General features: G+C 39.0%; 1 protein-coding gene across 4 annotated transcripts in view; it reads left to right on the forward strand.

Annotated features, from left to right (window-relative positions):
• Positions 1-12,573, forward strand: part of kif13a (kinesin family member 13A) — a 72,214-nt gene that overhangs the window by 41,829 nt on the left and 17,812 nt on the right. For all 4 annotated transcript variants that reach the window (XM_088327284.1, XM_088327286.1, XM_088327285.1 and 1 more), the window contains exons 16-25: positions 54-229; positions 1,604-1,823; positions 3,765-3,927; positions 4,011-4,154; positions 4,246-4,395; positions 6,220-6,384; positions 6,845-7,018; positions 7,146-7,297; positions 9,581-9,713; positions 9,804-9,950. In XM_088327284.1, coding sequence (XP_088183410.1) covers positions 54-229; positions 1,604-1,823; positions 3,765-3,927; positions 4,011-4,154; positions 4,246-4,395; positions 6,220-6,384; positions 6,845-7,018; positions 7,146-7,297; positions 9,581-9,713; positions 9,804-9,950 — 1,624 coding nt within the window. The remainder of the gene's footprint in view (positions 1-53; positions 230-1,603; positions 1,824-3,764; positions 3,928-4,010; positions 4,155-4,245; positions 4,396-6,219; positions 6,385-6,844; positions 7,019-7,145; positions 7,298-9,580; positions 9,714-9,803; positions 9,951-12,573) is intronic.

The following is a 12,573-nucleotide window of genomic DNA, read 5'->3' on the forward strand; positions in this document are numbered from 1 at the left end:
GACTTCAAATTTGTTCCGACGAATTAAAAAACTGAAAACAAACTATGTCACAGGATCAACTTACCAAAACGAAAGCGGAGGGACCGTTTGAAGGAGCTGGAGAGGGCTTCCCCAAGGGACAGCTTTGTGGAGATGGATGTGGAAACCGCCAGTGAGGCATCTTCTGAGCAGGACTACAGCTATGAGTTTGCCCAGATGGAGGTCATGATGAAAACTCTGGGAAACAATGGTAAAGAGAGAAAATCTACTCGACATTACAAATCTGTAGATAGGACCTAAAAGAACAATAAAACCCTTATCTGAAGATTTTTATTTTTTTCAGTTACTCCCATCTTATCAAAGCAGTCATTTTTTAAATTCCACAACTGTAAAATATACGTCCTTAGGCGCGAGTCAACAGTGGGCCCTCTTTATCTTGGCAGTCATTTGTAATCACACGATTAAAAGTTGTTAGTGTGTTGAAGCTTTTATGGTTTAACAGTTAACCACCACATGCAAAAAATAAACAAAATAAAAACAGGCAAAAACAAAAATTGGCAGCAATCCATTTGTTTTCCTTCCCATGCAACTTGGGCCTCTAACTGCAAAACGATAAGTATTAAAGAGCCAAATCTATTGATTAGGTTTTTATTAAACAGAAATCTATTTGTAGCTATCAATCACTTTAATGAATTAAAAAATATTGATAAATGTATTGTTAAGTATACGCTCAAAATTTTATCTATCTATCTATCTATCTATCTATCTATCTATCTATCTATCTATCTATCTATCTATCTATCTATCTATCTATCTATATACCCTGGTCATATCCCTCAAGAAGGGCGACCGACAGCAAGACAAACACATACAAAAACAGAAAAAATAAAAAAGGGGAAAAGTAGCAAAAACACACACAACCTGAACCTGGACGCAAGAAAGCGGCCATGTCACTCGGGTCAGGGTGACACAACACACTCTTTTGTTCAACAGCGGGGCCCTAAAGGGTGCAAGGATCAAAGAACAGCAACAATATTGCCCAATAGTGACAATAAAGCGTGTGTAATAATAATAAAAGAATTCTTTTGCAATCTCCTTCCCAGGTATTTGTAAAGTGGGCTTAAACTAGTTCCACAAAAGTCTGTATTTTTAAACCAGATGGTATCACGTTTCTTTTTCAAATATTGGTACCGCCCAAAGGGGCGTTTCTTTCTTACTCTGTCTTTGTTCCACCTAAATAAATGCAGTTTGGTGGGGGAAGTTGGGAGCGCGGCCAAGGAGACGGACGTAAGTTCCTCCTCTCCTGGCCCCTCCCCCTGTCCAACTGGCAGTTGTAAAAAGTCCAAATGCTTAGTGTATTTTTTTCTAGTGTCAGCAACTTGTAAATAGCTTCCCACAACATGTAAGAGGTCGATTTTAGACCCCACAGTGTTCAATATTAAAAAGAGAAGTATGCATTTGAACAGGGGCATGGAGATTTTTATATCCAGTTTTTGCAACAATTTCACTCTCCAATCCAGAGCAACAATTTACTGTTTGAGTTCCCTAAATATATTTTTTCATTTTACTCTATATCATGTGTTTTACATGACATTTCATCACACCTGCCTGTGTTTTTTCCTAGACCCCATGCAGAATGTGGTCCATGTCTTGGAAAAGCAGTACCTGGAAGAGAAGCGCACGGCTCTGGAGGAACAAAGGCTAATGTACGAGCGCGAGCTGGAATCGCTTCGGCAGCAGCTCACACCCGAGAAAACGCAACAACACCATCGCAGCAACAGTGACCGCCTCTCATTCCAGACACACACGCCGCACGGCAAGATGCAATTGTGGACAGATGAACGGTTGGTGGCAAAAAAATTAAATGCACAATGCTGTATATTGCGTTTTTAGCTAAGACAGTCAAGGTTATGCTTTACGAGTTGTTTCCAAACAGTGGATCCATCGCATTCTAAAGATTGAGGATAGTGAGCATTGCAAAATGACAGCTGTTTTCCAGAAGTGAAGATAACCGTTTTTTATACGTGTTTGCTTTAAAGCCTTCATGTGCACCCAACTCCAATTTTGCACTTCTAACACTGGATCTATTTAGATAGTCAAGTCAAGTGAAATCTTGTTTATTTGTATAACCCTTAAGCACAAGGAGTCTCAAAGGGATGCACAGACCTCAGATTATTGCAAACCACAGACTATTATTACACAATCACCTGATCTAAAACCTACATGGGTGGTTAAAACCCAATTTCCAAATTTTTTGCAAAGGTTTATTTCATACAAAACTGAATTTAGAAGGGACTGTTTTTCAATAACACTACATATTTATAAAGATTTTTTGGGTTTGTTTCTTTTTCTGTTTTTCTATTTTTTTTTTTTTTTGTAAAATAATCCAGGAATTTGGGTCAAACTAACACAAGCAGTCCACTCTTTTGCCAAATGGGGTTATTTTTCTGTATAGAGTGACATTTGTTGAAAATGTCAACTATATACCTCAATTTAGCTTTGATTCCTTTTTTAGTAATCAATTAAATTATTTTTCTTAAGCCTTTTTATAGGTCTGAATTTGATTGGCTGATCTTTATTTTATTTTATTTGGTTACTAAAATCAAATCAATATCAAGAAAAATGTATTATTTTATTATTTCATTTTTATGAGAAATAAAAGAAAGTATGGCTTACTAGTAAGAGATGATTTAAGTTTCACTGTAGTCATCACGGTTCATGGTTCACTTAACTGCACCAATGAGGACACAACTCTGGACAGCTTTTTCCACTGTTGACGGTTCCTGGCCGGTTTTTGAGACGTGGAAAATTTGGCACCAGTCCATTTCTTAATGTTGTCTGCCCAGTTCTTCCTCTCCTCCTGCCCCTTCAGACTTTGCCCTGGAGAATTATCTTGGTCAGTCCTGATGATCTTGTGACGTGACCATACCAGTGAAGTTTACCTCTCTGCGTGCAGTTGACAACAGTTCTTCGTAGGGTCTATTGTGCCCTCTGACAGTGTTTCCTTTGGACTAAGTAGCTGATGCCGCCAACCTTAGCGCCAACCGCCTTAGGGGCGGCAGTGGCTCAGGAGGTAGAGCGCTCGTTTTGGGATCAAGAGATCGCAGTTTGAATCCCGGCTCCTCCGTGTTACATGTCGAAGTGTCCTTGGGTAAGACACTGAACCCCTAATACCCCCAATAAGCAGGTTAGCGCCTTACATGGCTGCACGGCCGCTATTGGGAAATGTGAAGCACACTGTAAAGCGCTTTGGGAAGTCTTGACTTAAAAAGCGCTATATAAATGCAGATCATTTCATTTCATAGAAGTTTCTTTTAGCATTGCATCTCTGAGGCATTGCATCTCCTTTTCCAGTGTTGAGGTGAGGGTCCATGTCTTGCAAGCATAGAGGAAGATGAAAGTAACCAGCGCTTACATGAGTCGATCTTTGATTTAACTGCTGTTTCTGTCCCTCCAGATTGGTTTAGGTCTAGCAATTGCGGCTGTGGTTTAAGCTGTACTCTATGAAGTTGTGTGTCGCTGATCGCAGCAAGGCTTTAGGGCTAGGACCTTAGCTTGGCCTTTTGGCTGAGAGTAAGTGTCCCGGCTCCTAGGCTTTGTAGCGTATTATGAACTGACCGATAACGGATAATGGATAATGAATAACGAAGATAGAACAATAACCCTTAAAAACCCCAAAACCCCCATCCTGGCCATTATTTCTGGTTTTGACCTCTCTTACTTAATGTTATTGCGTTCCTTGTTTCTTTAAAAAAAAATATTTTCTTGTCTTTCTTGTGCTTCAGAGATGAACTTTTCCGACAGAGTCTGTCTCGACTGAGGGAACAGGTTCTGAAAGCCAACACGCTGGTGCGAGAGGCCAACTTTTTGGCAGAGGAGATGAGCAAACTGACCGACTATCAGGTCACTCTTCAGATCCCCGCCGCCAACCTTAGCGCCAACCGCAAGGTCAGTAAACTGAGCTACTGCCAATCAACCAGTAAAACTATTTTGTGAACGCAGGCTTTTCTAAGGTGTTTGTTTGCATTCAGCGTGGAGCCATAGTCAGTGAACCAGCCATCCAGGTACGCAGGAAGGGAAGAGGGAATCAGGTGTGGACTATTGAGAAGCTAGAGAATAAGTTGGTGGACATGAGAGACCACTACAGAGATTGGAGTGAAGGCTCTGAGGAAGTGGTAAGGAACACAACATAAGACTTTGTGTTTAAAAAAAGTTTAAAAAAAATATACAATAGTTTCTTAATTTTTTCATTTGTGTATTTTGCAGCACAACAAGGCAAATGGTAAACACTGTGACCCGTTTTATGACACCCAAGAGAACCACAACCTTGTAGGAGTGGCTAACATTTTTCTGGAGTGCCTCTTTCATGATGTCAAACTGCAATATGCAGTTCCCATCATCAGCCAACAGGGAGAGGTAAGAGTACACTAGCACAGCAACAATCAATAACATCCACTATATATACTGAGGATAAGCGGTGTAGCTAATGAGATGAGATGATATGTTTATTTTATTTGAACTCAAAAAGTGGGGCACGTTTCCCATCTGGGATCTGTTCACTTTCCTAGAATAAAGTACAAGTGCACCTCCACTACACTAGGGGGTGTGCCACTCTCATTGGCAGGGTGTCCTGTTTTTATTTAGCATCCACGCACATAGCACAGAGTACGAGCATTAAGTATTAAGTGTAGACACAAAGTGGAGCTGACCCTCAAGTGACCCCATGAAAGAAATCACATTCAGTGTCGTACGTTTTCAGAATTGTCCCTGAGTGCCAAAACATAACAATATATATTTTTTTGTTTTATTAAAAAACTATTATCAAATGTTTGGCACAGCTTATCAGTAAGTATCAAGCTTATTGGAATGATTTCAGTATGATGAATCATTAGATGGCAGGATTGGCTTTGATCAGATCTTTGTCCACACTTCGAGGAAGCTCCTACTTCCTAGTCTAGCTTCCTGTATCCAGAGATTGAAGTGTGTATGAGGCCCTGTATGGCGAGTATAGTGAAGGAGTGTGTTTAGAGTAGCGAAGATATGGATAAGTACAGACTCTTAATGCTTCAAACTTTAATCTCTGTGTCATTGTCCGGGCAAGGAGGAATGATGTTTCGTGCACATCTGCTGGAACGCGATCGCCATGGTGACCGAAATTGTGTGATGTCACCGGAAACATTGTGCGATGAAAAGTTATTGTGGAATTCATGCATCGTTCATGCATAAGTTCAGTGTTCTTGCAATGTAATGTTATTTTGCAAGCAAACTGCCCTCGTGTTTATACAAAGCATTGTTTAGTCAATGCATAAAAGGCACAGAAGTGAAAGTTCTGCTTAAAATGCATCATTTCACGAAAAGCAGTTTTTCTCAGTTTTCAAGGAACTTTGCAATGTTCAACTGTTGTTTACTAAACAATGGTTGAAAATAGAAACATACTTTTTCTCCAATGAAAGATGAGAGTTGAAACTTTCTTTTAATATGTCCTACGCCTTTATCACTACGGAACCAAATTTTCTGCAGGGCTTCAAAAATAAAGTAAAAATGGTAAAAATAGGCTCGTCCCATTTGAGAGAAACGCCTGTCATTGAATGAGTTTGTGGGGATGAGGAGACAAGCAAATAAAGATGTGGACAAACAGACAAACAAAAGTCGCCTAACAAAATTTAAGACAAGGAAGTTTGACTAAGCGTATGTAGCGCTTTACTGTAACCATGGTGGAAGACAAGGGAAAGACCTCTGAACTATGTTTACAAATGTTGGCAGCGGACAGCACAAAGCCCAAATAATTTTTTTTAGGGAAAAACGTGCTATACACGGGCGTATATTTAACATGGACGGAAATGACGTGTTACCACTTACCAATATCAAGCAATCATTGTCCTGTCCCAAAGATCGATTAACGTCTCTTTCATTTAGCAGAGCAGAAAGGGTTAACTGGTAAATGGTCTGCATTTATATAGCGCTTTTCAAGTCAATTACTTCCCAAAGCGCTTTACAATGTGCTTCACATTTACCCATTCACTCACACTCACACACCAATAGCGGTCGTGCAGCCATGCAAGGCGCCAACCTGCTTATTGGGGGCATTAGGGATTCAGTCACATCTTCTGCTGAAGCGCTTATGCATAGGACAAACGCATTGGCGGCGCAACAGTTTTTCTTCTTCCTAGGGGAGACCTGACAGAAAATAATTGAAGAACTGTATACACTGAAGATGTGTTTTATTCTTTGTGTTTGCAGTTAGCAGGCAGGCTGCACGTGGAGTTGATGCGGGTTAGCGGTCCGGTGCCGGAACGCCTTTGCGGGGGAGATGACTCCTCTGAAAATTCCAGTGAGAGTAGCTGCTACGACGTCTTGGACACCAACGGAGAAATTGTCCACATGGCCAAGAGACTCACTATCAGGGTAAAAGAAAACACATTTTAGGAACCTGCTACTTTTAGTGCAAGGGTTGGGAATCTTTTTGACACAAAGAGCCATCCATCCATCCATTATCTGCACTGCTTATCATCAGTTGGGTCGTTGAGGTGCTGGAGCCCATCACACCTAGGGGAAAATTAAATCTGAAAGATATGAGGGAGCAAGTCCATGCATGATTTTGTATACTACCAACAGAACCTTAAAATCACATCTTAAGCTAACGCTATTGGCTCCGTAGCCAATGCCGGCTAGCTAAAATCGGGGTAATGTGATCAAACTTTCTTGTCTTAGTTAAAAGCCTTGCAAGATTAAGGGTTCTACAAATAAACAAGACTTGACTTGAATAGATGTTAGTTACTTTCGGATAAACCTATAACCTAAATTCCTGCCATACTTGCCGGAACTAAGGTAAGCTTCATGCTATGTATGTGTTTTTATATTCCAGGTTCGAATCAGGGAGGCGACGGGGCTTCCCCTCAACCTTTCCAACTTTGTCTTCTGTCAATACACTTTTTGGGATCAGGGCGAACCCACTGTGGCCCCCCCAATGGTGAGCCCGGAAAAACCTTCCTCTCGGAGCCCGGATGCACAGTTCACTGTCCAGTTTGACCACTGCAAGGTGAGAAAGACTGGCTTCTTTTTACCTTTACAAAAAAGTGCAGCCATACGATCATTGATTTTGCAGGTGATACATATTCAAACCGAGTCAAGACTCTTCTTGAAACCTATCTTGTGTTTTTTTGCAGGACTATGTTGTTCATGTGACAGATGACTTTCTGGAGTTCATATCAGACGGCGCTTTGGCAATAGAAGTCTGGGGTCACTGCTGTGCTGGGAACGGACATTCTCGGTGGGAGTTAGACGCTCTGGAAGCCAAGACCCGTACGCTCCGAGACAGGTATGTTTAAGTAGTAGGAGTGGGCGTTATGGTATGCATGTATTGCCGCTTTGTTGTGAAGTGCAACCCAAAACGAGTGCTAAAAAGCAAAAGGAAGAATACGAACTAAGGAGACTCAAAGTGACAAAACTGCACCATTTTACTTGTCATTTTTTGCTCAGCCTTTTCGAGGTTTTCGGGTATCGGTAGCATCAAGATGGTGGATAATTATTTTAGATCCAATGAGGTTAGGCTCAACTTATGTAAAACAAATGCACATTTCTTGCCCTGCAGTTATTTAAAAGAATACACATTTACATGATATGTCATGTATTTTTGCTTATTTTTCAAAACAATATAGCTTTTTGAATGGATTTTTTTACCCATAGGAAGCGCTAAATAAGACACACTTGCCCTAAATATAATATTTCGGCCTTGAATAGCTCACAATACTTTTCTTCTGTTTTTGAAAAACAAGCACCTTTCTGAGCATTTATGCTTCATGTTTCACTCATGCATTTTACGAAATGTATATTTTTGCAATATAAAACATTAGGAATCCTTGTGAAGGTACGACGGATGGGTGCTTAGCGCACAGCCCAACGGTGCAGAGGTTCAGGGTTAAAGGCCAACTACCGCAGTCTCCCCGTGTGGAGTTTGCAAGTACTCCCCGTGCCTGCGTGGGTTTCCACTGGGCACTCTGGTTTCCTCCCACATTCCAAAAACATGCATGTCAGGTTACTTGCCCAGTCCAAATTGTCTCTTGGTGTGAATGAGTGAGTGAGTCTGTCTCTGCAACTGGCTGGCAACCAGTACCCGAAGACAGCTGGGATGGGCACCAGCACCCCTGTCACCCTGCTGAGGATAAGCGGTGCAGATAATGGATGGATGGATAAATCCATGTAAAGACACCATCATTTGTGGCTAGCAGCCGCATATCCACAATTAGTGGGTAAGACTCAAGCATTAGCTACTAAATTAGATAGAGATAAAGCAATGCTATGCACTAATGCGGCTATCAGCTTTGTTGGGGGAAAAAAGTGCTAAATCCAGGCCAGAAAAGCCCCCAGACATCTAAGGACTTTTCCATTCTATGAGATCTCAAGCCTGAATACGCCTATGACGATTTATTATCACTATATCACCCAACCAGAGTTAAGGACTCAAGCCAGAGTCCGAGCCAGTCTGGTCCCAAATTTCGGGTCTCTTGCTGAATGTAAAATAAATGAATAAATATATGTTTATAAGAAGGCCGGCACGGCAGATGAGTAGTTAGCACATCCACGGCACAGTTCTGAGGTAATGTGCTCAAATCCAGCTACCAGCCTTCTTGTGTGGAGTTTGCATGTTCTCCCTGTGCTTGCGTCGGTTTCCTCCGGGCACTTTGGTCTCCTCCTATATTCCAAAAACATGCATGTCAGGTTATTATTGTCCCTAGGTGTGAATGAGTGAGTTAATTGTATGTCTCTGTTGGGGATGGGCGGGGGTGTTCTCCAGCACCCCTGCGACTTGCTGAGGATAAGCAGTGCAGATAATGGATGGATGGATGTATATAAGAAATACATCCTAAAACGATGTGTGGATATAAAAAAAAAGATATCAAAAATGAAAAAAAAAAACTTCTCACCGCTTTGGCTACGCTAATAACATCAACAGTGTGCTGAGGCATTTCGAGGTCTTGAGTAGTTTTGGTCACAAGAGACCATGGTCCAAAAACAGAAGTCCTCTCATCACAACTTCTAATGTATTATAAAACACTTTTTGGGTCATTGTTCTAATTGTTCACTCTGATACCGCCCCCTCTCTCTCTTAAAGAGATGCACTGGATTCTTAAGTACATACTGCTGCTGTGGTTTATGGCCCAATTTTCAACCTGTCAAAATGACCCCACGGCCTTAACATTTTCAACATTTAAATAATCCGTCAATGATGGAAAATTCTCGGTTAATGTAACCTCTGCAGACACAAAAATATAAAGGATATAAATGTTTATAAAGTATTGTTTAACTTAGATTTGGTTTACAAACGAGGGGGGGTTAATTTGTTGTCATAAATCACCTCTCATCCTCCCAAGTCCTCACAAATAAAATATGAAATTTCAGGTTTGTCTTCGGGGTCCGTCCTGCAAATCAAGTGAATTGGTCAGGCTTAGGCTGGGTCTGTCTTTAATATTCGCAGGCCTTGGTCTGGTTTTGCTGGGTTTTTAGGCCCTATCTAACCCTAAACTCAAGTTTGAGTTAACTTCAATAGAGGAATGCGGAAGGATCCAAACACATCCCTGACCTTGATGCATGTTCCATGAAGGTGGAGCGAGGTGTCTCGAAGGATCGAGCTGTGGGTCTCCATCCAGGAACTCAATGAGCAGGGAGAGTACGCTGCTGTGGAGCTGCAGCCTGGAAAAGACATCAGCACCGGAGGAGTCTTCCAACTGCGACAGGTTGGAGAAAAACAGAAAATATGGTTCACTTATGAAATTATGTTAAAGAAATGCCAGAAACTCCGCACTAAGGTTGGTCTGTCCAATCAGGGCCACTCGAGGAGGCTGCATGTTAGTGTAAAGCCGGTCCAAAACTCGGGGACTCTCCCTCTGCTGGCGGAGGCGATGTTGTCTGTTTCTATCGGCTGTGTGACGCTGCGCTCTGCCAGACTGCAGAGGCCTCTCGACACTTACCAGGTCAGAGACAGTTGGGGATGCTTGATTACATTCAGGGTTGGGTAGGGTTACTTTAACTGGATTACTTTCAATTACTTTTGGATTACTCCAATACCAAATATGCTAATAAAAGACAAAAGAAACTAAATATGAATAAAATTACTATATTTTGTGCAGGCTTGGGGAGTAACGGAATACATGGAATGGCAAAAATGATGTTGGCAAGCTGTTTGGATTTATTTTCATTTTGTTTCTGTCGCATTTTATGTTAGTTTTGCCGGAGATCAAAGAGATCAAAGCCAGGAGAGAAAGCTTACCAGGTGTTGTGAGTCATAATTTGATTCATATTTAGTTTCTTTTGTCTTTTATTAGCATATTTGGTATTGGAGTAATCCAGTAGTAATTGAAAGTAATCCAGTTAAAGTAACCCTACCCAACCCTGTGTACATTGTAGGGAAGGGTTGTCAAATATACGGTCCATCGGATTTAATCCGGCCCTTGAGAGAACTCTGAGAATGAGATTAAGCGCATGTCATATAAGGACCTGTAGTTTTAAACATGCCCACCGAATGTCGCAAATGTGTTCACAACTTTCCATGACTTCTCTCTACTTTTGTCTTTTTCAACTACTGTTTCATACTATTCTGTATTCTTTGTATACTTTTCAGTACTTTTTTTACATTTTAACATTTCAGGTTTTTAGTACTGTGTAGTGCCATACTTGTTTTATATTTGCGTTCTTTCGGTATGTTTTCCATTCTAGTACATTTTTGTACATTTCTTTACCTTTATACTCTTTTAAGAACCCTTTGTATGGTTTTCAGTACTTATTTATACTTCTTAGCTCTTTTTTATACTTTTCAGTATATTTAAAAAAACGTTTATATTTTCCTGAACATTTTTACATTGCAGTTTTTTAATGTACTTTTCAGTACCATACTTTTTCTATATTTGCATACTTTTAGTACGTTTTCATACTCCTTAATACATTGTTGTACATTTCGCTATGTTTTTGTACTTTTCAGGACTCTTTGTATGCTTTTCAGTACTTTTTCTTTTCTTTTACATTTTAACATTTCAGTTTTTTAGTACTGTTCAGTGCCAGACTTTTTCTATATTTGAATTCTATCAGTACTTTTTCCTACTAGTTCATACATTTTTCTACATTTTCATACTTTTCAGTACTTTTTTATACTTCTCAGCTCTTTTCATACTTTTTAGTACGTTTAAAACGTTTATACTTTTCTTTACATTTTCTTACATTTTTACATTGCAGTTTTTTAGTACTTTTCAGTGCCATTCTTTTCTATATTCGCATACTTTCAATACGTTTTATTACTATTCAGTACGTTGTTATACATTTCACTACGTTTTTATGCTTCTTAAAACTACTTGTATGTTTTTCAGTACTTCTTTATACTTTTCAAATCTTTTACATATTTTACAGCACATTTAGAACTTTTTTTTATATATTTCAATACATTTTTCACATTTTTACATTTCAGTTTTTGTATCACTTTTCAGTACCGTACTGTTTCTTCTATATTCGCATACTTTCAGTACTTTTTCCCACTATTTAGTATGTTTTCATACTTTTCACTATTTTTTTATACTTTTGAGTACTATTTCTAGGCTTTTCAACGCTTTTAAAAAATATTTTTCACCTCTTGTCATACTTTTCAGCCCTTTATCATACTTTTCAGTACATTCAGAACTTTTTATACTCTTTAGTACATTTTTCACATTTTCCAATTTTTTGGGTACTTTTCAGTACTGTACTTTTTCTATATTTGCATAGTTTTTCATACAATTTAGTACCTTTTCATTTGTTTCAGTTCTTTTTTTCCAGACTTTTCATTGCATTTTAAGACGCATTTCAGAGCGTTTCCATATGTTCAGTTCTTTCGCATATTTTAACGTTTCAGTTTTTTTTTTTCAAACTTTATTTAACGTTTTAGTTTTATTTCATTTTCTTAATTCTTAGTGCCGTATCTTTCCTATATTTGCATACTGTCAGTGGTTTTTCTTACATTTCCGTTCTATTTCCATACTTTTCAGTTTTTCAACACGCACTTTTGAACTTTTTCATATTTTCCAGTGCATTTGTCACTTTTATACATTTCAGTTTTTTTAGTACCTGTACTTTTCAGTACTGTTCTGTTTCCAAATTTGCAGTTTCAGTACTTTTTTATACCATTTAGTACTTTTTTCGAAATTTCAATTATTTTTCATACTCTTCAGTGCTTTACAATACAAACTATATTACTTTTTAAAATATGTTTAATCTATTTAGTACTTTTCATAACTTTTTTCATACTTTTCACCTATTATTGTTGTTTTTTTCATGCTTTTCATTACCTTTTCATAGTTTGTAGTACTTATCAATATTTTCTGTAATCTGTTTTTAGTTTCTCATACTTTTCAATACTGTTTCACCATTTTTTGGCGTGTCTTACCGTGGCAATTTTGTAATAAAAGTAATGATTATTTCACACCAATTACTTTTACTTTACAATTTGAAAAACGTTTCAGGGTGATTAATTTATGTATTTTTTATTAGGGTAATTAGGGTGAGCTAATTTCATTATTTGACAGTACTTTTTCTGGTTAGAGTTACGTCGACAAACTGTACATGTGACTAAAT

The sequence above is a fragment of the Urocampus carinirostris genome, chromosome 2, assembly GCF_059441175.1.
Source record: "Urocampus carinirostris isolate Australia breed hairy pipefish chromosome 2, RoL_Ucar_1.0, whole genome shotgun sequence".
NCBI lineage: Eukaryota > Metazoa > Chordata > Actinopteri > Syngnathiformes > Syngnathidae > Urocampus > Urocampus carinirostris.